This window comes from Hypomesus transpacificus, chromosome 11, assembly GCF_021917145.1.
Source record: "Hypomesus transpacificus isolate Combined female chromosome 11, fHypTra1, whole genome shotgun sequence".
NCBI classification, from domain to species: Eukaryota; Metazoa; Chordata; class Actinopteri; order Osmeriformes; family Osmeridae; genus Hypomesus; species Hypomesus transpacificus.
Genome location: NC_061070.1, coordinates 12125156 through 12148733, shown reverse-complemented (window position 1 = coordinate 12148733; position 23578 = coordinate 12125156). Strand labels below are relative to the sequence as shown.

General features: G+C 42.3%; 1 protein-coding gene across 1 annotated transcript; it reads left to right on the top strand.

Annotated features, from left to right (window-relative positions):
• The first annotated feature begins 1292 nt into the window (after positions 1-1292).
• znf318 (zinc finger protein 318) lies at positions 1293-23386 on the top strand. The gene is made up of 29 exons (XM_047029413.1): positions 1293-1681; positions 1802-1867; positions 1960-2129; positions 2269-2311; positions 2531-2656; positions 2779-2883; positions 3032-3250; positions 3354-3491; positions 3625-3771; positions 3976-4095; positions 4308-4532; positions 4656-4793; positions 4890-4997; positions 5112-5161; positions 5276-5945; positions 6162-8189; positions 8390-8510; positions 10981-11582; positions 13810-14100; positions 14971-15089; positions 15547-16180; positions 16272-17514; positions 17658-17743; positions 17844-17943; positions 18176-18465; positions 19455-19640; positions 20005-20098; positions 20507-20625; positions 20742-23386. Exons 1-29 carry the CDS (start codon positions 1514-1516, stop codon positions 22740-22742), a joined length of 10407 nt encoding a protein of 3468 aa, XP_046885369.1. The 5' UTR covers positions 1293-1513; the 3' UTR covers positions 22743-23386.
• The last annotated feature ends 192 nt before the right edge of the window (positions 23387-23578 follow it).

Genomic DNA, 23578 nt, shown 5'->3' with positions numbered 1-23578 from the left:
AAGCTGTTAGCGTTAAGAGCTTCTTAACGAATCTGGGAAACCCGGCCAATGTCTAGTAATCCTTAAACAGGCTCTGTTCCAATGTTCATGTACCATCAAACTTGCCTCAATGGTACTTCCGTTTTTGTGAATTCGCCTTCAAAGTAAGAGCATGGCCTCCCTACAAGTAGAACCAATTTAATAAGCTTTTTTAAATCAAATTATTTTAACAGAAATATTGTCTGGTTATTTGTACTAAGCAACTAATTAGTTCCCAAAATGTACGTAAGGTACATTAACCTTAAAGCTCTCCAGTCTTCTGATTCACCAAAATTCATTATGATTGGTTGAAGTAAATCCTGCATTGTATCTGTTTTAAATACAGACACGCTACAATTTTTTATTTTTTTTTACCTTATTGGGAAAATAATAAGTTTTGACATCAAATTATAAACGACAGTTTGTTTCCTGACCTTTATTTTGAAGTTGCCTTTTAAAGAAATCAGTCGGAAATGAGATTCTTCATTGAGGCCGGCTTCACGCTTCTCCATAGAGCTAGTCCATAGCTAAAGCTAGCGAGCTAGCCTGCAAGAATCGTGAGCTTAAGTAGTAATCAATCGTAAGTTCAGAATAGTTCGAGCCCTGAAATGAACAGTCATAGCTATTATTTGTATTACTATCACTGTAACTAATCGAGTTGATACGATATATAATTTTGATTTACATTTTCCTCAGTCTTTTGCTGTGGAGCTAGTTTGTTTTGAATAACTAGCTAGTTAGCTATTACGAGATACCGCTCGTGTTTTTCAAGTGTCTCCTCATATTGGATATTATGATTCGAGGAGGGCAGAAGAAGCGCAAGAAAAACGGCGAAGATGAATCTCCTTTTGGGATGGGTCGGGGACCACGTCCGCCATGGATGGGCCCAGGACCTCCGCCACCCGGAGGCTGGGGGTATGATGGTCCTCCAGGAGGTTGGGGCCCGGGTGGTCCTCCGCCAGGAGGTTGGGGACCAGAGGGACCACCACCGCCAGGGGGTTGGGGACCGGGTAGACCACCGCCAGGCGGTTGGGGTCCAGGTAGACTACCTCCAGGGGGTTGGGGACCGGGCGGACCACCTCCGGGGGGTTGGGGACCGGATGGACCACCACCAGGGGGTTGGGGACCAGATGGACCACCACCAGGGGGTTGGGGACCGGATGGACCACCACCAGGGGGTTGGGGACCGGATGGACCACCACCAGGGGGTTGGGGACCGGGTGGGCCACAACCAGGAGGTTGGGGGCCTGGTGGACCACCGCAAGGGGGTTGGGGGCCGAATGGACCACCGCAAGGGGGTTGGGGACCAGGCGGACCACCAGCACCAGATGTTTGGGGGCCTGGTGGACCCCCTCCAGGAGGTTGGGGACCAGGCAGACCACCACCAGGGGGGTGGGTGCCTGGGGGACCTCCACCATCAGGTGGCTGGGGACCGGGTGGGCCGCCACCAGATGGATTCTACGGTGTTCCCGATCCAAATTATGTTGGTAATCCAATGGCTGGTAATCCTCAAATTCCCCCAATGGGTTATGGACCCATGTCAGGCCCACCAGATCCTCAAGGATTTGCACCAATGCCTATGATGCCAGGCTATGGACCAGTGGGTGAATATGGTGCAGTGGCCAATTATGCCACTATCCCTCCTCCGACATGGCCAACTGAGGTAACAGCTATCTTTGTTGTGGTTTACCAATCCATTAGTATTTATACTGCAATGTTCCTAACAATGTGTACACTATTGCATATTGCGTAAACCAAGTGTAAACAATCTTGTGTTCATTAGGCCAGCACTTGTGTTCCATCAAACCAAGAAGTAATTGTCAACCCTACCCCAGACCAGCCAGCATGGGTATGCACCACAACTTCTCCTGATTTTGACTATTTAGATGAATAAATGTGCTGGAAATCTACTTAATTCCATGGTAATTGTTGTCTTTAAAGATTAAAGCCTTGATATCTGGCCCGGAAAGCACTGAGAAAACCACTGAGTCCAAATCTGCGAAAGAGTCAAACCAGCCCAAGGATGAGTCCAAGCAGCCCAAGGATGAGTCCAAGGCCAGCACAAAGAAGGCTAAACCACAAGGACTACTTGGGACAAGAACCTTTGACAAGTAATGTTTTTTTTTTTATCACTAGTGTATTTGTAACAGTACAGCTACTCACAAAGGAACAAGATGAAAGATGTGTAGGAGGGTCTACTTGTGATACCATATTTGATACCACTTTCTTTAATGAGTTACAATGTTTTAGGCCTCCTCCTGGAAGATCCACAGGGATAATTTCATTCATTGGGGTAAGTTATTATTATTATTTCATATATTTATTATTTAAACCATAATATGTCTGATATTTTTCATAGGGGCCTCAATGGAAACACGATTTTTTATTTCACTTGTCACTGACTGGCCTCGAATGTATCATTTTTATGTTTCCAGTAATTAGTAATTATGTATTACAGAAATGTGAAGATCATAATGTTTTGTTGTCATGAATCATTTTCTCCATCCTACAGCCAAGCTACGGTTTTATTGAAAGAGAGGACCTAAAGAAATTCACCTTTAGCTTTGATGCTTTTTTTGGGAGTCGAAAAGCATTGGCACCAGGTGTCAGAGTTCACTTTACAGCATGCAAAGAGATGGTGGGTCAATATCTACACATCTTTAGCAGATATTTACTTCTTAATATATGAATACATTATACCACATTTCAGTATTGTATAATTAGATTTGTTTATATTGCTTCTTTTTGAATTATAACTAGTCTAATGAGATTGCCACTGATGTGAAAGTGGCCCCGGGTGGAACTGAGAATGTTGACACTGAGATATACGAAGGAGTTGTCATCGAAAGTTATACTGAAGCGCAGGTGAGGTACAATGACAAATGTCATGTTTGGTTTGCTACACCTACATAAATACAACTCGTGACCTGGTTTTCTGTAGTGAAGCTGACCTATAATATACGGATCATGTATATTGCTTTGTTCAATGTTTTCCATCGTGTGTTCCATATAGATTGGTGTAAGGCAGAAACCCGGATATATAGAAGTCAATGTTGGTCCTGAGAAATCCAAGTTGCCTTACGAGAAACGGGACTGCACGGTCACTCTGTTGGCAGGGGACCATGTTCTGATCAATCTGTTAAACGACATAGTTACCCAGAACAAGAGAGCCACCAACATCAAGCCAAAGATCCCTGCCACGTTTAAACATACAGAGGAGAAAAGAGAAAAGGTATGAAGGAGGATTAACAGTATTTATAAAAATGCTGAACAAGTGGCAACCAGGCATACTTGGGTAGTTACTATAACTGTAATATGCTTCCTTCTTGTGACAGGGTGCTATCTTGAACATAAAGGACACAGAAGGTATTATTGTGTCAGAGGACCACCCTAACCTGCCCTTTGACCTGACTGAAAACCTGGGTGATACAGAGTTCAGCCCCACAGATGAAGTGGAGTTCACTGTCACCTCAGTGAGTGCTATCCACCATCTCATTATTATTAGTTAAATGGTTATGACCTGATCAATGAAGGGATTACAATAATTGGAACCCTGTGTGATAAAGGTGAGAGTTTAGAATGTTCACAGTTTTGTTGATTGTTCAGTTTAAGGAGAAAAAGAAGGCTATTCGAGTCAGAAAGCTAAAAGGAGGATCCGTGAAATTAGATTCTGAGACCCAAAGTGTGCTGGAGGAGGTCAAGGAAAAAGAGGAAATCAAGAAGAAAGAAGAGGTTGCTCTAGCCAAAGACAAGGTATTACAATAAAAAGCTATTGGGTTAATATGCTATGCAATGGAAGAATAAACGGTTGATGATGTTCTCGTGTGCTTTGAGATATGGTGCTTTTCAACAAGATCATTGGTTTCATCCCAATACCATTGGCAGTACTCACTTAACCTTCCCACTGTGATACTCTAGTGTCTATGTAATAGTGTATTTTGTCACTTGTGTCTTCAGTGGAAGCCAGTAAGCTCGGAGTTGCCACCTGTGATGACAGAGGTTGTGGAGGACATCAGTAAGGAACAGTATGAGGGAACAGTCCTTAAAGCTATCCTCAAGAATACTCAGCAGCTGCCAGTAAGTCATGGTGTTTGTGCTTGAAAGTTCAATTTGCGAATTAATACCTAAATATTTCTTCTGTTTTAGTGGGTCATGAATTCCCATTAAACATGGATGCAAATGCAGCGTTTGTCTGCTTCAACTGTGCCACATGCGTCACACCTTCGTAGCATAATTGTTGACTACAGAAGAATGTAACATTTGATATAATTTACATTCTTGTCATTTAGGCAGAGGGACAAGAGTCTGAGAAGGGCAGGTTGGTGATGACACTGGCAGGTGAACAGAAGCAGTTAACGTTCGAGGCACAAGACATTCGGACCGCCGCCACCATGTTGGACGGCGATAAGATCAAGTTCAACATCTCGACCCACAGAGAAACCAAGAAAGAGCGGGCCGTCAACATAAATATTTCCCCAGAAACATTTGCGGAATCAACTGAACAACGTCGAACGGTAAGTCAAGAAGTGGTCATTTTGGACCTTGCCGTCATAAAGAAAGGAAGCTGAACTATAGTTTGTAGACGTCTCTGTTAAAAATGGCTGCATATATGACGACTGTTTTATACACCTTCACAGGGTATGGTGGTGGAGATCGAGGACCTGTCTGGGGTCATTAAATGCCAGCAAAACCCTCAGCTTTTTTTCCACATGACTGAAGTGATGGAGTTTAAAAAACTGGAGCTCAACGAAAAGGTGGAGTTCAGCGTCATTCCAGTAAGTTCTGATGATGCTGCACCTATCATCCACGGGGTAGATTTCACTTCATTCTGGGGTAAATGTGATCATTTTTTTGTGTTTTTTTTTACCAAGCATGAAACGGCGGAAGGTGGGAGTCAGGCAATCAGGATCAAACGTCTGACTGAAAGAGTCTTCCTCCCTGTGCCCAAGCTAGGGGGAGTAGGAACCCAAAAAATAAAGGTATAGTAAAAAAAGAATGTTGAGGTTAATTAGGTTTGATTAGGTATTTGTGATGCTAAATTAAAGTGTATACAATACCATATACGATTCTAACTGTCTGTTTCCTGTGTGCAGAAGCAAATGACTATCAAGCTGATGAAGGATTCTACCACCAATCTCGATGAGTAAGTAACTTGTATTCTTGTTTGAAAACCTTAGTGTCCTGGTTTACGCGTCAAGTATGTGGTACCTACAAAATGAAGACAATCAGTTCCCCTCCCCAATTGATCATTTTCCAGCAAGGGTAAACCAGAGGACATGAAAACAAAACTTCCAACCGAGTCCGACAAAATGAAAGCCGTTGTCAAAACCCTGAGGTCAAAGGACAACAAGCCCAGCACGGGACGTAAAGACAGCGACAGCAGCCGGCGGCGAAACCAGCACAGCAAGAGCCGCAGCAGGAGTCCCGTTAAAGACGCGTTCGGCCGCCACAAGAGAGCGCCGAGCTTGAGCCGGGAGCAAGATAGACACAGCAGGCCCAGGCGCAGTCGGAGCAGGGAGAGGTCGCGCAGACGTAGCCGCAGTCGCAGCAGGAGCCGGAGCAGAAGCCGGAGCAGGGAGAGAAGGGTCTCCAAGGGACGCAGTAGCAGGGAGTATGAGGGCAGCGGTCAGAGGAGGAGCCGGGACTCCAGCCTGCCTCCAGGGGAACCCAGGCACGGCGGGGGAGTGGACCATGAGCTCGCCAGGAAGAAAAGGGAGCTTGAGGAACTCAATGATATGATCGCTCGCCGTAAAGCCATGGTGACCATGCCGCCGAGGGGAGGCATCATGGATATGAGGCCAATGGAAAAGACCTGCATAGACTACGACCATGGCAGGATCGCTGTCCCAATCACAGAATTCAAGCCAGTGAAATCCATTCTGAAGAAACGCACTGAAAGTGTTTCTGGGCCTTTGTTCCCAATTAAGGTTTGTTGCGCCTTTCATTATTTATCCAGATAATCTTGTTGACTGGTGTATATAATGGCTGTAATCTATGAAATATTTGAAGTTTAAATAGTTAAGACATTAATAACACTGTATTTTTTTCATGGATGAATCATTGATTCTTCTTGACACTAAATATATTAACTCAACTAACCAAGATGATTCTATAATGATTGATATTATTTCATTTGCCTACAGAATGAACCCCCTGATCATGACCAGTACCAATACAACCCACCTACACTTGACCATATTCAGTCATTTGATTCACCAGAGCAAAGCCATCTTTTGTATCCCCAGAGATCCAGTAAAATGTCATATTATGACGATTCCCCATATGAACAAAGTCAACAAACTTCGGCACAGGATCATTTTTATCAAAACCAGTCTCTTCAAGAACATTTTGCTCCTGTCAACACACACTCTACTTATCAGTTTCCCCCAAGTCAACCTAATCCCAGTCAACCCCCTCCAAATCAACTGTCACCTCAGCAAACTCCACCTAGCCCATCTCCTCCATGCCAATCTCCCCCTGGTCAGCCTTCCTCCAAACAGAATCCACAAAGCCTCCTTTCCAGCCAGTCCACCCTCCATCCAATTATCCCTAAACAACCTTCCCCTGGCCCGTCTTCATCCAGTAAACGTAATTCCTCTCCTCCCAGCCAAAAGTCATCCCCTGAAGAAAAACGTAACTTGACCACCCAGATCAGCAGATTTCTTAACATCCTTAACAAAGGCGTGGACGCCAGTCTTTTCTCGACAATAGTTCCGGATGCTCAAGATGGGATTTCAGTGTTGGCAGAGAACACCCAGGTAGTGCCACAGAGCCACCCTGAGCTAAATACTGACAAATACGACCCTTACAGTGTGAAAGAGGCAGACCCCGAGAAGACATTCAGTTTCAGCCGTGACGTATTAAAAACTCCTGATGAACACGATAGCTGCAAAACTACTGACCACAGTCAGGATGATCTGTTGCCGCATGAGAGAGCTATCCAAGATGGTAGTGGATTTTCTCGAATACTGAGCATGGCGCAGGAGAAATATTCTCCCAGTGCCTACCAGAAAGCAACCGACATGGATGAAGACAAGTTCCTCTACCATGGTAAGGCCTCTGCAGCTGATGGTGAACACTACAAAAGGTCCTCTGGGTCAAGAGAAAGGCAGAAACCAGTGAGGGAAGGCAAGAAATTGAGTCCAACGAGACAAACCAGGGAGGGTAGTACCAGCAAATCTGAGCATTTTGACAAGATCCAGAGCCTTCTCCGCACCATCGGCCTGAATCTTGACACAGGAGAGGTCTCCAAGCTGGCAGACAGGACCCAGGAGAGACTCTATGGCCGAACAGAGAAATCGTCTTCAGAGCGCTCAGATAGAGAGCGGGAACACTCGTCATCGAGGAGAGATGATCAACATCGGAGTCGAACACGCTCCGCTGACTCTGAAAATCTCCGGTCCATCTCCCCTGCAAGGTTTTCCAGTCGGAAACCATACTCCAGCTACGAGCCTACATCCGAATATAGTGGGTTCCTTGACCAGAAAGAAGAGGAAGCCTTGGAGAAGGCTAGACAGATGCAGAGCCTCACCAAGACTGTGAGGAACGCACCCGAACAGACGATGCCCATCACCCCTCCCTCTAACCCCACCCCTGTCACGTCTTCATCGTCACTGTACCCAGATCAACTGCCTGGCTATTCTTATTCCACACCTGACTATGGCTGGCACCAGGGGGCTAGCACACAGTATCCCATACCACCAACCTCTGCTGCTCCGTCCTCATGTCAACAGGCACCTGGGTTGTACCAGCAAGCACAATACTCTTCCTACGTTGGACACACATCTAGCCTGCCTACCCATTATTATGGGCAGCCTCCAGCAGGTCCTCCCCCCGTATCTCCTTATCCATTACATTCTTTAGCTCCCATAGTTCAGTCTACTTCCCTTGCAAAACCTCAACAAGTAAATACCTTGATACAGGTTACGCCGTCGACTCCCACAAGTGATGACTCCAAGCAGACGGTTGTAGTCACATCCATCTCTAGATGCCTCAAGGTCATTGAAACTGTCAAAACCAAGACTGTACAGAAAGAGTTGCCTAAACCAGGGAAGGTGGTCCAGTTCAATTTGCAGTCTTCCGAGGCAGCACAGCCGCATGCTGGATCAACCGTGGGTAAACAAGCCTCGTCGGGAACAGAGGATGATATCGAGGCCAAACAAAAAAAACGGGTATGTCATTGGTATCTAATTGTATTTGGAGCCAAGTTCCAATTTATGAACACAATACATGCTTGGAGGATGATTTGGATGACCTGAGTATTAATCTTTTGTCCTTTGTTGTATTATTAAGTCAATGATTAGTTGAATGTGTAAATTGATGCCTCAAACCAATAACTGGTATGTTTTTGTGTTCTGTTATGACCTTATAGCTGGAACAATTTAACCAGAGGATGATGGAGAAGAGTAAGCAACAATTTACCCAGAGGATGATTGATAGGCAGCAAATGAAGGATGTGCGGGCTCGAACCAAAAATCTGAACAACCCACCAGGTACCATATTGTTACATACTCATTAGCTTTTGAAAGTACCTTCTTGAGCTTACATTGTTTGGCTCTTATTTCATAATATACTGGTCAGTACTTTCAAGAGTGATATAGCCAGTCACTATTTGTAGCCAGGTTCAATATACATTTTAAAGCCAATCAAGTTACCAGATGACAGGCTGCAAGTCAATAAAGTAAATAGTCTTGATCAAATTAGCCTGTGACTTCAGCGAAACAGGTCAACGTAAACCTTTTTCAACCACCGCACCGTCGTAAATGATGATCATAGATTTGATTATATTTTTGTGGACGCCGTCAACACGTACGGTAACTCAGATTTTGGATTAACAATGAACATAGTGCAATGTTTGACAAGCTTTGATAAATGTAGACTTATCTTAAATCATCTTTTTCCACAATGCAAAGTTAGACATATTTCAAGCTAGACTTCAGGTAGAATGTTGAATTCAGTTTGTATGTTGTGTGCTAAAGTCAGTTTCTTAGCAAAGAATAGCAGTCCATTTCACCTATCAAGATTGGAGTCAAAGAAAAAAAGACCAAGAAAGGAAGACGACTTGTAACAGCCTGTCAACGCAAAGTAAACTTTTTGTCTTGGTTCAGAAAGCCCTGCTACAGTATTATTTACCAGCAGTATTAAATAGCTAGGCATACCAATATATATAATGCCCTTTATACATGTAGTATTTTGGGAAGTCTATCGTGATGTCTATTGTGAAGTCTTATTTTAAATTCTTCTTTTTTAAATCTGAAACTTAAGTAGTTAGGTTTTGTATATTAAATTAGCTAGTTTTGGGATTGCACTTTCACTTTTAGTTAGCACTGGCATTTAAATTGTGTTACATTTATAGAAAGTTACATATTTTTTATACACATTCAAAGGTGAACTATATGTAGATTGCAGAATATTTAGCAAGTACCATTAAATAAAATATTGCTTGCGCTCAGGGAGAAAAACCCGGGGTTGCCAATTCTAAGTTTTACTGAGACAGTTAAGTGTTGAGTTTCAGGTAGATAGTCGAGTATTGCTAAATAATTGAGTATTGCTGTTGGTAATTTGAAACTAATAGAAAATAGGGAAGGTCTGATGATAATAGATGTATGAAGGTCGGTCATCATTTTGGTTTGACCTCATTTGATTTTTTTTAAGTTAACCACAAGGTTATCAATTTAAGTAAGTTACAAACGCATTCTGAATGGAGTTGTACTTCAGAGTTAGGCCAGGTTCTGAATGTTCAAAAAGATGTATAGCACACTGTACCCTGAGCATGGTTAAATAAGGATTTTAGGTTTTTTGTTTGCAGTCTTTACTTAACATTTTCTCAACAACAGGCTATTTCGGAACCTCCATCTTTAACAAGGCATTGAAAATATATTTTAATATCTCTTTTTGTCTTCGGGTTTATTTTCAACTAGGTGTCCACTTTTATTTAATGTTGTCTTCTGCGCGTGGCATTTTAGCAGTCTACTGTAGCGGTCCATTTTACCCAACAAGAAAGGAGGAAAAAAGGATCCAACAGAGGAAGACATCTGTAACTTTATCTGGCTGGTCAATGTAAATTTTAATCTCTATAAAGTCCTTTGACAGACAGCACAGGGAAGAAAATTACCAGGACAGTTGCATTACTGTAGTTGTGCATTTAAAAAAGTACTCAAGCAATTAGGAATGATTGAATGCTCACATGAATAGAATATAATACACACTTGTTCTATGTTCATGTTAGCTAGTTTCATTTTAAGAATTTAGTTTAGGAAGTGTCAAGCACTTTTAAAATACATAAATGGGTGTGTGCAAAGTAATTGAATGACGTTTTGATTTAGCGAAGATACATATTGCATCTGTCCTGTTGATAGTGTTGGCAAGGGCTTTCTGAGGATATGTAGCTGTCACCCATATGGTAACATATGTATTTTTCTGAAATGTACCACAATGGACAATGTTGAAATGTAGGTCATGTGTATTGTTTGTAATCTCAGATTAATGTTAACTAAGCACAGTAGTATTCATTTCATGGCATTAGTAAGTGTAGAATAGATAAAGATGTAACATTCTATGATCAAGGTAGGTTGATATTTTGGTCTCTTCACTGTACATATCTAGTTCATAAAACTTACCTCACCTAAAATATTGCAGATCACTACAGGAAACAAAAATTAACTATTGTTATAGATTTAAGATTTCAATGACTGCTTTAGAGACAAAACAAAAAAATATCTGGGAATTAATAACGAGTTAATAAGATAAATTTACTTACAACTTACTCAACAACCTAACCACTAGTTAACTACAACGTTTTTCCCGACAACTGTAATGAAGTAGATTATATGATTCATGAACAACAAGAAAAGGATCAACAGCGTACGAGCAGTCATCACACTACCAGTGCTCAATGGGAAATAATCTATCATTAAGAGGCTGCTAATCTAACAAATACTCTGTGTTGTTGAATCTCTGCAGGCAAAGTTATCAGCACCGAGCCTAAGAACATATGGATTTGTGGTCACTCCCTTATTTATTGGGCAGAGATGAGGGCCAAGTCACCCGAGGTAGGTATGCAGCTGGGCATGGACCCCAGCAGTGTGGTTGTGTGGTGGAAGGGCATGCAGGGCATGACATGGCCACAGCTCCTGCCCCAGTTGCTCCAGCTGAAGATCAAGTGGCCTAACCCAGATGTGATCATCATGCACCTGGGTGGCAATGATCTGGGCACCGATAGCCCTACTGACCTTCTAGCCTCTGTGAAAAAAGACCTGACCTCCATGAGAAGTATTTTCCCACAATGCCTGTTGGTCTGGTCAGATATCCTGCCCCGGAGGGTCTGGAGGCACTCCGACGATAGTCTTGAAGTGGACCTGGTCAGAGCCACCGTCAACCGCAGGGTTCACAGCATTATAGCTGAGCTAGGTGGCACTGCTCTTACCCATGACAACATCAGGTGTGGTACTGATACAGGCCTGTACAGGCCTGATGGAGTTCATTTGTCTGGGAAAGGTATTGATACCTACAACCTGAACCTGCAGGACTTTCTGGAGAAGTGGGAGATGGAGGCAAATAATGAGTAAAGTTAGGAGGTGTCCTTCAATTAGACTTTTTGTTGTTGTCATTTCTGTTAATTCAGTGCTTAGTTCCATAATGACCTGAACACTCGCACACATTTGGCTGTCTGTGATGATTTGATTGACACTGAATTGCTGAGCAAGTTTGGTCTTGGAGAAAATTTGTTTTAAACTTAATTCAATTGACAACTACTGACTACCAGGGACATCAATTACATTAAATGCATTTATGGTTGTGTTTAAGGTCATGAATGTTTCTGCAGTGTTGTAATTCAATGTGCCTGAAGATGCATCGTAGGCCAGCAAAATATCAATGTAAGTGTAGATTAGAATGTATTACTAAACTCTACTATCAGTTTGTTCAGTGTAATCAATTATAAATATTTTCCTCACTATTTGCCTGACTGTTTCTGGTTACTGACTGGTATTCAGCATATTTTGTTTTGAGTACACGTTAATTTGTCTGCGAAGAAAATAAACTTGATGATTGGGAAGTTGTGTTTGGGTGATGTTTTATTGCCTCAGTTTCATGCAAGATGCACATTTCTTTCAAAAAATCTCATGTTATTATATGTAGATCCACATGGAGCGTCAATGTGTGCCACGAAGACGTCAGGAGAACTAGGTAAAAATGTTTCCTTCTCGTTATTGAGATCTATCATCTTATTTAACCCTCTGTGATCCTTTCGAATTAGATGGATTTACAAGTTTTTCTCAGAAAAATGTTCACTTATCTGTTTGTCATTAGGTTCCATGACTTTATCCACACAGAGCATCTAAACATAAAATAAAGTGTGATCATTTTCATGAAATATTGACTATTTTCTTTTGTGCACTTGTAATCTGGTTCAAAAGGAATGGGTGAGATTAAGTGTATGCAATTGAGTTCAGGCACATGCCCATTCATCTGATGGACACACTTGGAACATCTGAGTTAAGTTAAAATCCAAATGGTCCATAATGATGCATTGGTTTTGATTAAGTACACATATTTACAGTTTTTTCATTCTCATAAGCAGAATCATATTTTATAATCCACAATATACAGAAGCATAGTACAAATACTGTTTACAAGTAGAATAATGAAAAACATCAAATCCAAAAAAAGTTATAACAGTAAGATTAAAGTAGCCTACAGTTGATAACAATCAAGACAGTCAAAAATAGAAAGAGATGTATACATTTACTTTAGAGACATATTTGAAAACAGTTCCTTATAATATTGAATGGTATATAAGGCTTTCTTATTTCGTAGCAGATTAAGAGATTCTGTCAAGAGATTTAAGTATATAAAAAATACTGTGAAGCACAGAATAGAGTGAAAATGTGGCTTTATGAACATGAAATTTACCTAGCAGAATCATAATGTTAACTACCTAGTTTCAGGATATTAGAGTACAGTCACAATATGCATAAACATCCTTGTCTTTGATACTAGTAGGGTGACCAGTTTGATTTAGTATGAAACCTTCCATATCTTTCCAGAATCTATTAGTACATGGACAAGAAAAAAAATGTATAAGACTTTCAGCATCAGTGTTGCAAAATGATCATTTGACATCCATCCAGTGAACATTTAGACACCATTAAGTTACATGGGTTTCAGCACATACTATTAAAGTAGACTACTCTCCATTTTGACGTGGGTTATTCAAAACGAAAACTGCTTATTAAAATATTCCTGATTTTAAGCATCTTCATCTGAGGTCCAATCGAGTTTGAGCTTTTCAGTTTTCAGTCCTGGGGTGAATACGTTCGAATATAGACGTCTGTTCCCTCTTCCGTTCACGCTCAGTGCTGAGTTTACGTCCAACGTAGTTTTGTAAGAGTAGGCCGAGGCATTAACATTTTATTTTTATAATGAGTGAAATAATAAGGAAAACTGAAATCTGGAAATAGCCACCAATTTGTCACAAGAACCACTCAACCCGGAGCATCACTGAAAACCTACCATTAAACATCACGGGAGGAAAATAATCACCGAGGACGCATAACAGGAACCGACTTTTTAAAATGGAATAGATCCATTGTTTCACGTATTCACGCGCTTACTTGGATTGTGCCCTGCAAAAGCAAAACGAATGTAAGAGAGGATCAGGAATACTCCCCATCTGGCTTCATGTGGATTTATTCGAAATAGTCATACACTAACAGTGGATTTGCCATACTGCAATCATTTGCTACATGTTACAGTAAGTCAATCACTACCAAAAGTTGAATAGCTAGCTAGCTAGCTAAAATGTACGGAGGTCGGCCTCCACCTCGAGATGAATATCCTCCGTACAAAGGCCATGGTCCCTCGCCCCGAGGTTCGCATACTGGACCCGGGCGGCCCTATACTCGGCCCATTACAAGGGATGATAGAGGTAGGCCACGGGCTCCGGTACATCACGGATACCAAGACCATGGATCTGCCGACACATACAGACGTTCTCCGCCACGCAGGAGGTACGCTTCCCCGGATCCAGGAAGTGATAGACGACCAGGCGGTGAATATTGGGGCAGCGTTCCTCCTAGAGAAGTGAGTAACTTGCTAACCTTCGTGTTGATGATGGCTAACGGGGTAATGATTTAGAGTTGCCTAGTTCTCATTCAGAAAATGCCGACATAGCTTTATAGAACAGGCCATTTAGCCAGCTAGCAACATTTTGTATTGCGCGCGCACCAAGCGAAAGTGTTGACTCGCTACTCATGTTACCTGGCACTGGTAGATGTAACGGGCTCTCAGCTCAATTTGTCTTCATGTTAGCTAGATCTAGCGAATTTGGAGACATGTAGTGTACATTTATCATTAGTTTCTCCGTCAAGATTTTTCTGAAACGTGTACACATGCGCTATTACTCACGAAAAATAAGCTTCAAGAACCCATAATATCCGCCATGATGGTTTTCTTGGTACAGTGGTCATATATATATATATATATATAAAAAAATCTAATCGCCCATTGAACTAAATGACTTAAAATTGCGCGCATTGTGGGATACATGTCTCCTCGAAGTATCAACAGTATAGTAGTGTCTATTGCTCAGACCTATTTTCACGTATAGGTACTACAAACTCCACATTCTTCAAGTGAAGGGTATAGGTTGGGGATGAGAGCACTTGCTTAAAGATACATTTGTTCCAGGTTCAAATTTCCCCCGGTACTGTACATCATATTCATTAAATAAATACATTACTTAACTCACAATGCCATGAGTATGTACCAAGAATGTACCCTAAGCATTGTACCCTAACTTCAGGAAGGAATCAATGTTTGCAGCTATATCTTTGAGTTGTTTTATGTTTTTCAGTAAACCCCAGTAATATAGTAAATAAATGGTTGAAAACAATTTGTTGATTTCAGAAATTGTGTATGCCCACGTTACTGATGACATATTTCTGCCTGCAGAGATCCCCATCACCTCCCCGTGGTAGGATCCCCATAGACCACAGTCTGGTGATTACGGTGGGCAATGAGCGGACCGGACCTGGAACTGTGCCCCCTCGGAATTCCATACCTTATGATAGGTATTGTAGACACTTCTGTTATGCAGTCTTTACTGTCTGTTATACACAGTATTGTGTAGCCTAAACTGCATTACAATCATGTTTACATCAAATGTTTTAAAATAACCTGTTCAGTAAAGTCATAATTTGTTCAGAACGGTTCGTACCGTACCACTGTTTTGATTAATGGATCAGATCATTTTCGGATCACAAAAAAAGGGAGACAAGTAGAACTTTGCTTTCCATTTATTGGAATATTATTAATATTTATAACTATATATATGGCACTTTAAATGATGCGGAAGCCTTTTCAAGTTTTAAACCATTATTTGCCTTTGTCTTTTTGCATGCTTGTCTTGAATTGATTTGCTGGGATTCAACATGCCCTGTTCACGTCAACACACAACTGCCTTTTTTTTCTTTTTTTTACCTCGATCCGTTACACCTCTAGTCATCATTAACTATATTTGTTCTCCAGAGATTACACACCAAGACCTGCTTATGATGGGCCTGATGACCATGGACAAAGAAGGCGAAGTCCAAGCAGAGGGAGAAGCCGACCGCAAAGTCGCAGTCCAGTGGCTGGGCGGAGCAAGAGTCGTCCTCGAAGTCACAGTGGGAGCCCTAATAGAAGCAGGGCAAGAAGCCGAGCGAGGAGCAAGAGCCGTCCTCGCAGTCACAGCGGGAGCCCTAATAGAAGCAGGGCAAGAAGCCGAGCGAGGAGCAAGAGTCGTCCTCGCAGTCACAGCCGCAGTCGCAGCCCTGACCGTAGCAGGGCCAGGAGCCGTGCAAGGAGCATGAGCCGGCCTCAGTCCAGGTCCAGGAGCAGGAGTCTGGAAAAGAGCCGAGGACGTAGTGTGAGCCGAGCCCAGAGTACGAGCCGGGCCCAGAGCAGAGGGAGAAGTGTGGGCAGGAAAAGGAGTAGCAGTCGCAGTGTCAGTACCAGTAGCACCAGCAGTAGTCGGAGTTCCAGTGTAGCCAAGAAGCCTGACGAGTTCAAGGAGCTGGATATGGCACGACGCCGTAAGGAGTTAGAGGCTTTGCTCAACAGGCCCACCAAATCCATACTGAAGAAACGTGTTGACTCGGAGGACTCCCCTGTATCAGTGCAGGTGAGAGGGTATCAAATTACTTAGCAGTATTATGGTTGTGGACATATATGGTTTATTTGTTTAACTTACATTATTCAATTTTTCTTAACAGAATATCGAGTCTCCTAGAGTCCCTTTAGATGCGACTATGTCCAGAGAGGCAGAACGCTTCCTGACTGCAGTTAAAGGCATGGAACCCAGCATGTTAGCCTCTATGTTGGGAGAGTTGAGAGATGATCCTCACATGGTCCAGAGTGCTAGTCTTAACCCTGCACTCTCCGGGATCCTTGGCCTCCTGGAAGGAGTTGCTGGACAGCAGGATGGTAAAAAGAACACCGACATTGAAGATGAGGAGAAATTCCTATATGGAGATGAGGATGATTCAACAGAGAGATCCAGACCTCAAATAGAAGCTCCCCAACAGTCGGAGATCTATGGTGATACAGAGAATGCACTCTATGAGGATCCTGCATCCCATCATGATGTGTTGAAAAAAGAATACTGTGCCCCGGGAGTGGCCCAACCACAACTACTGGGCCAGGCTGCTAGTGGAGAACATGCGTCCCGCGGCCATCAACAACAGCAGGTGGATATGAGGTACCACAGCAGATCTTCTATCACCCCAGACCAAAACATCAGGATTGAAGTTCCTAACCTTGGCTACCCACCAGGGACAGGCCCACTTGAAGAGAATGAGAGACATGAAGTGGAGGAGTATGAGAAGATCCAGGACTTGCTCAAAACCATTGGATTGGACCTTGGTGTGACTGAGATCAGCAAAATGGCTGCCAGGACTCAGGAACGCCTGCATGGAAAGAAGCCCCCACCAAAGACCCCCACCCGCCGCCCGGAGAAGAGACGCCATCATGATTCTTCAGACAGTTCAGACAGTGGCGGGTATCATCGTAGGCGCAAGACCCATAGTCGGAGTGGGAGTTCTAGCAGCAGCAGTCGAAGCCGAAGCCTGAGCAGTGACTCCGGATCTAAGAGGCGGAAGAAGCCGCCCCCATCTAACAGGGGGCGTGGCCATGGAAAGGCTCAAAGCTCCAAAGAGAAATCTGTGTCTGAATCAGTGACCCAGTCTACTGATCCAAAAGCAATGATGGCTCACCCAGCTCACGCCATGTCTGCCTACCCACAAGCCCAGCCACATGGTCTGATCGCTCCAAACTATCCACCCCCTGGATATGGTCAGTACGGGAACTACATGCCTTACATGCCTCAACAGTGGCCACTGTACCCCCCTCCATCCATGAGTATTCCACCTCAGTCTCCGAATGAAGACGTCTTGAGTGCCCCGCCATTTGACAGGACATACCTTCAATCTGTCCAGACCTCAGACTCTGATATAAAAGGTGGGAGCTAGAGTCTTTGATTGTTGTAAAATAATTGTCTTTAGGCAGGGGCAGTTTGATTTATTCTAGTGTACCATTTAATAAAGTTATGTATTTTTGTTTTCAAAGCATGATTTTAATCCCTTTTATTGTCACACTCTCAGGAAATGGAAAGGGAAGCTATGGAGCAGGCAGCAGCCATGAGCGGAGAGGTTCAGAAGAGAAAAACAACGAAAGTCAGAAACAAAAGGTGCAATGACGACTTTCTGAACAAGCTAAATTCTCATTTGAAACAATCGGAAAACATATTTTACAAATTGTTTGTTACATTTGGTTAATTTCATCACCAGGTGCTAGAGGAACGGGAAAAACTGAGACAAGAAAGAGACATCCGCATGAAAAAGAAAGAGTATCTCATGAAGGAACTGGAAAGACTTAGAAAACAGCAAGGTATGCAACCCAAGTACTGATGATACCCTGCTGATGCCCTCACATGCACATTTTCCTCAGAATTGAGATGTAGCTTTTCATTGCTGTTGGTATATTATATAAATCAAGTTAAATCAATTAAGTGCAAAAAAAACGAATGTTATTTTATGGTTAAGAACCGTATGTCAATGCTAAAGTTAACGTTTCCTATCATGTGGATGTTTTTTCTACCTGTACCTTACTTTTACTATAGGTGAGCTTCTTCGAAAAAAGCGCCGCGAGAAAGATGGCCACAAAGACCCATTATTGACAGAGATCAGTCGCCTGCAGGAGGAGGTCATTTCCCAGATCTCTGTTTTACGCAAAGAACACGAGGCAGCCGAGAAGAAGCGCTCTGAAATTGATAAGGTGGCTGTCATTTTGGGACTGAGTGCATCTGACAAGCCACAGAAAGCGAGCAGGGCCGCTGGGAATCTTGAACAACCAGTAACTGCAGAGAAGAAGGAGCCAGTTGGTATCCCAGAGAAGTCCACCTCCTCTAAGGTAGAATTCCATAATCATCTCCACACACAGTCAGGGAGAGCAGAAATCATAGTAAAACTTGTGATTCTGTAAATAGTTCAATGTTAATTTTAACAGATAATCCTCAATTTTGTTTAGTATAGCCAATCTTAATTTTCTCTGAATGATTTTCTAGTTTTGTTTCCTATTAACTTTTAATTTATGATGACACTATTACAAAATACATGTTATTGTTTCCTATTCCCCACAGTCATTAGCTATATGTTGTGGTTATTTAGATGTCTGTGGCAACACATCACCATTACTACCATGTATTAAAATAACTTGGATTATCTGAAAAGATTAATTGCTTTAAAGGTAGTTTAAAATTAAGCCATGATAAATAACTGCAATGAGATTATCTAGTTTAGTTTATTCTCAGATACTTTGTGTGTGTGTGGGTACAACACAGTGCTAATGAAGTGGTCACAACCCAACACTAGATTTAATTATGGGTCTATTACTGTGGGAACTTGACCTAAACATAAGAATTTAGTATCCTCCTCAAGACTGGAACACAGATCATCTAAATTGCACGGTAAGTGTTTTTGAGAACTTCCAACAGTTGGGGGACAAAAGGCATTTTTAGCAATAACGGGTGCTAAACCAATTGATGGGGTCTATATTTGTTCATTCACTTGTGCAAGGTGTACGGTAGTCTTGTCTTCAGTTGTGCAAAGAAAAGGATGCTCGCTACAGTCCACATCAGTTGTCATGAGCCTAGCAGCTTTACACAGTAGGCAATGTCATTTTCAGTTTCACCAGGAAGTGCATGATCTTCCAAATAACAGAAAGCACCATGGTATAAGTGTAGCAGATAGTTGAGATACAACTTTTAAAAGTATTCATTTTCAGTATTTCAATTGTTGTACTTTTTTATGCTGAAGGGTAAGGGTCTTAATTCTCTTGTAGACTGTCAATTGTCTTTTACCTTTAAACTGTTAACTGTTTCAACTTGTGTTCCTAATTAGATGACATCGTCCTCAAGAGCACTTCCAGACAAACAGAAGCAGAATTCCAGCGCTCCACCATCAGTGATCCCCGACAGCCTATTTGAATACTATGACGCGGGAAACCATTGGTGTCAACACTGTAATGTCACCTCTGGTTCCATGTTCGATTTTTTCACACATTTGCATAGCAAATTGCACAGAAAGGTTGGTGTGCCCTTTTGGGTTAAATATCATTATAGTGCTGTATTTCTTTCCTTGTTTTCATGTCCTGACAGGTGTGATCAGTCTTAATTAATCGTCTAATATAGGGGAGTCAGGTGGCTGAGTGGTTAGGGAATCGGGCTAGTAATCAGAAGGTTGCTGGTTCGATTCCCGTTGTGTCCTTGGGCACACAGCGATTAATACCTACAGTGTTAGAAATGACACATTTTATTTGTTAAGCTCCTATAAGACACCAGCCTGCTGCCCCATTCAGTCACATCATATTTTAACATTAATCATTTCAACAGTGCTATTCAATGTGTTTCTTGCGTTTAGTTAGATGTCTTTTTTTGTTTTCACTTTACAGACACTGGATCCATATAGCAGACCATGGGCATCAAGTTCTACAAAAAATGAGAAGAATGACTCTTCGGGAGAGAAAATGGTTAAGCCTGCTAAAGGTAAATTTAAATATAAAAAGAGTTTAATATTTTATGAAAATATTTGTTGATGGCCTCTTAAACGTTGTTAGCAATCTTCTACTTTTAGGTTCTGTTCACAGCTGGAACACTGCCACAGTATTCTGTCACTGAAAGCAAAACAATGCAAAGAAGTAAGATCCAGAAAGGTTTTATATGCACCGAGGGATTTGTATCATTTGAACTGAGTTACCAGAAACCACATTTCTTTAATCAAGTGTGGGTTAACTTAATGTTATGGTATGCTTTACAAAGCAATATAAGTTTATTAACATTCTCCTCCTACTACAGGTACTCTCTCTGAGGAGCACCACAAAGGTAAACACCAGTGGCAGATCTCTGTTGGTATCAGTTGGTTTAATCTCTTTTACTGTGTCTTTGTCCTTACAGGGTCTGAATTATTGCTGCCCGTGAGGGGATTTTTCTGCCAGCTATGTGAGGAGTTCTATGGCGATGCAATTTGTGCAGAGGAGCATGTCACCAGCCATATGCATAATGAGAAATACAAGGTATTGTGTTAAAGGGTTTTTTCCATGCACACAGTAAATGAGTCTTGTAACTTAATTCAACGGTAGTTTTGTAACATTATTGAATTGCATATTTGTATGTGATCCTTTTTTACCAGAATCAAATGTACGAGAATCCACTCTATGAACAGAGAAGGAACCTGGACCGCCAGGCTGGACTTAATCTGGAAGGTGGAAAAAAGCTCAAATTGAAACATGAGCAACAGAACAGAGACAGTGCAGAGAAAGAAGAAAAACCCAAACACAACAAAAAAAAGGATGAGGAGAAATCTAAACCCAAGAAAAAGGAGGAAAAGAAGGACGATGAAAGGCCCAATATTGCCAAGAAAGAGGAGGAGAAACCTTTTTATAATAAGAAAGAGGAGGACGATAAAAACAAGTGCTTCCCGAAGGAGGAGTCGGACAGATACAAGTATAGCAAGGAGATGGAAGAGAGGTCTAAGCACAGTAAGAGAGAAGAGGAGTATAGATACAAATATGGAAAGGAGGAGGAGCGATACCCATATCGCAGGGAGGAGGACAACCTGTACAAACATCACAGAGAGGAAGATGAGAGATCTAGATGCGGTAGGGGAGACGAGAGGCCCAAACACAGCTGGAGGGACAATGACAGCGAGGAAAGGGTTAGATACAATAGGGGGAAAGAGTCCAGGTCAAAATATGATAGGAAGGAGGAGGAGAAGTATAGATTTGGAAAAGAGAAAGGGAAACCCAACGAGGATGGACTGTCTAAAAAAGACAAGGCTGGGCATTCAAAGGAAGATACGTCAGGATCTAAAAAGCAGTCGGAGAAACCTGCGGAGAAGCTAAGTGAGCCTCCCAAAATAATCTGCGGGCCGAGTCCAGCAATGAGGGCGAAATTGCGCAAGAAAAGCGAAGAAGCCACCAAAGGAGTGCCAGCAGCCCCAGTGGCTTTTGGGAAGTTCAGTTGGAAGAAAAAAGAAAGCGAACTTGCAAAAGAAGCTGAGAGAGTGGCGGCAGAGTTCTTAAAAGACGAGGAAGCCAAGGAAGCAGAAAGGCAAGACGGAGATGAGGATCCTTACTCAAAGTCTGTGGCGATAGCCAAGAGTATTGCCGTCAAGCTTTCAGGCACTGCTGTTATCCCTAATACCTGGGTACCATACCAATCTAACCGTGGCAGGATACGTCCTAACCTTCCGGCCCCCTCAATGGTCCTGAGGAAGTCAGTTGGGGAGTTCAACAAGCCTGCACCTCTAAATGCTTTCCTCTCCATCAGGCCACCCAGTGCTGGTACAGTGCCCCCAATGAAAGTTATAGAGAACCAGCCTCCAATTGATCCCATGCTACCCCAAGATATAATCTCCAAAGCCTTTGGTGGTCAGGAGGTGGTTTTGAACCAGCCAGATAACTTTGTTAGTCCCATTCTTTCCGTTCCCCCGAAAGTTATGGACACAAAAGATGAACCTTCCACAACTATGTCTATGCTGATGACGATGGAGTCTGATGTAGGTGCACCGGGTGTGCCAGAGTGTGAGCAGAACCGTGCAGTGCTTGTCCAGCCCCCTCCTCTCATGGCCAAATACCAACCAGAAGTCCAGAAATCAGACAAACCTAAGTCCAACCTTGCAGCAGCAAAAGCTCAAGATTTGTTTGACATATTCTACAGCAGCAGTGTCCCATCCCACACCAGTACGGTCACAAAATTATCTGTCTCTAAAAATAAGGAACCCTTGGAATCTGTAACCCTTAAAGCCCAGCCTCAATCTAAACTTCCAACAGAACCCCAGTCTTCCCCACTACCCAAAACTGAGCCCCAGTCTACCCCTTTATCCCAAATCGAGCCCCAGTCTGAACTTCAATCTGAACCTGAACCCATGTGTGAACTCCAGTTTCATCCTCTGCCCCAACCTGAACTTCAGCTTCAACCTGAACTTCAGCTTCAACCTGAACCACAAGCCCAACTACATCCAGCTCACGAAAACTGTACTAGTGCTGAAATGGACATTCCAGACCCAAAGGAGTGTGAAGTTGCTAATGATGATCCCTCTGCCGAGCCCATGGAAATCACAACAGAAGCACTGGGTCTCCCAGCTGATGTCCTTACATTAGACTTTGATTACAACTTTTCCTTTGAATGAAATCTGCTAGTGGTCCATCATGGAGAAGGCCCTTTCATGTAGTCGTCAAATGGTGTGCTATAGAGGAGGACAAGAGTTATCTCCCACACCTGCTGCAAAACCTATAATGGTGGAGTTGCAGGCAGCTGAACAGTAAATGGATATGAATGTGAAATTTCCATTTAGAGAACTTAGAATTCGTTTTGCAAGCCTTTGGTTTTGGGAAATTGATTACCCTCTTGTTCATCAAAGTTGTTCTTTACTTCTTTAAGGTAATGTACTGTATAAAGTTGTGTTGTGTTATATTTTAGTTCAGATATATACGTATTCTTAATCTTTCCTCCTCACTGGATAATTGAAAGGTGTTTTAAAACAGGAAACAGTGCTCAAGATTATGAAGACATACCAGCATGGTGGTTCTTCATGGACCAAAAGATTTCTCTGAAGAGTATTTCTTTTTCAACTTCATTAGAATAACTATCACTCTTTACAGCACCATCCTGACAAGAAGATGTGAAATAGTGTTCCTAAACATAAATGTTCCTTTATTTTTTTTTTTACACATCTTTGTTTAATTTTAGCCTTTTGTATCCTGAACATCCGTATATAAAAATGTCATCATGTAACCACAATTGAAGTAGTTTAAATAAAAGCATCTGTCCACATTTGATGTTATTTTTCTTCAGACTTTAGAGCAATATGATCAGTCTAAAAGTTATATAATGTATTTCCATGGCACTATTGATCAATGTGTCCTTACACTTTTGCCTTGCCTCCTACAAAATCGGGTTACTACATAATCAGTGTGATGGGTTAGTCAAGGAAATTGTTGTAATTGTTTATTATTTGAATTCTAT

Coding starts and splice junctions, on each gene's coding strand:
- znf318 (XM_047029413.1), top strand. CDS start 1,514: ATGGCTGGTAATCCTCAAATTCCCCCAATGGGTTATGGACCCATGTCA. Junction 2,884..3,031: donor AAAGTTATACTGAAGCGCAG/GTGAGGTACAAT, acceptor TGTTCCATATAG/ATTGGTGTAAGGCAGAAACC. Junction 3,772..3,975: donor TTGCTCTAGCCAAAGACAAG/GTATTACAATAA, acceptor TTGTGTCTTCAG/TGGAAGCCAGTAAGCTCGGA.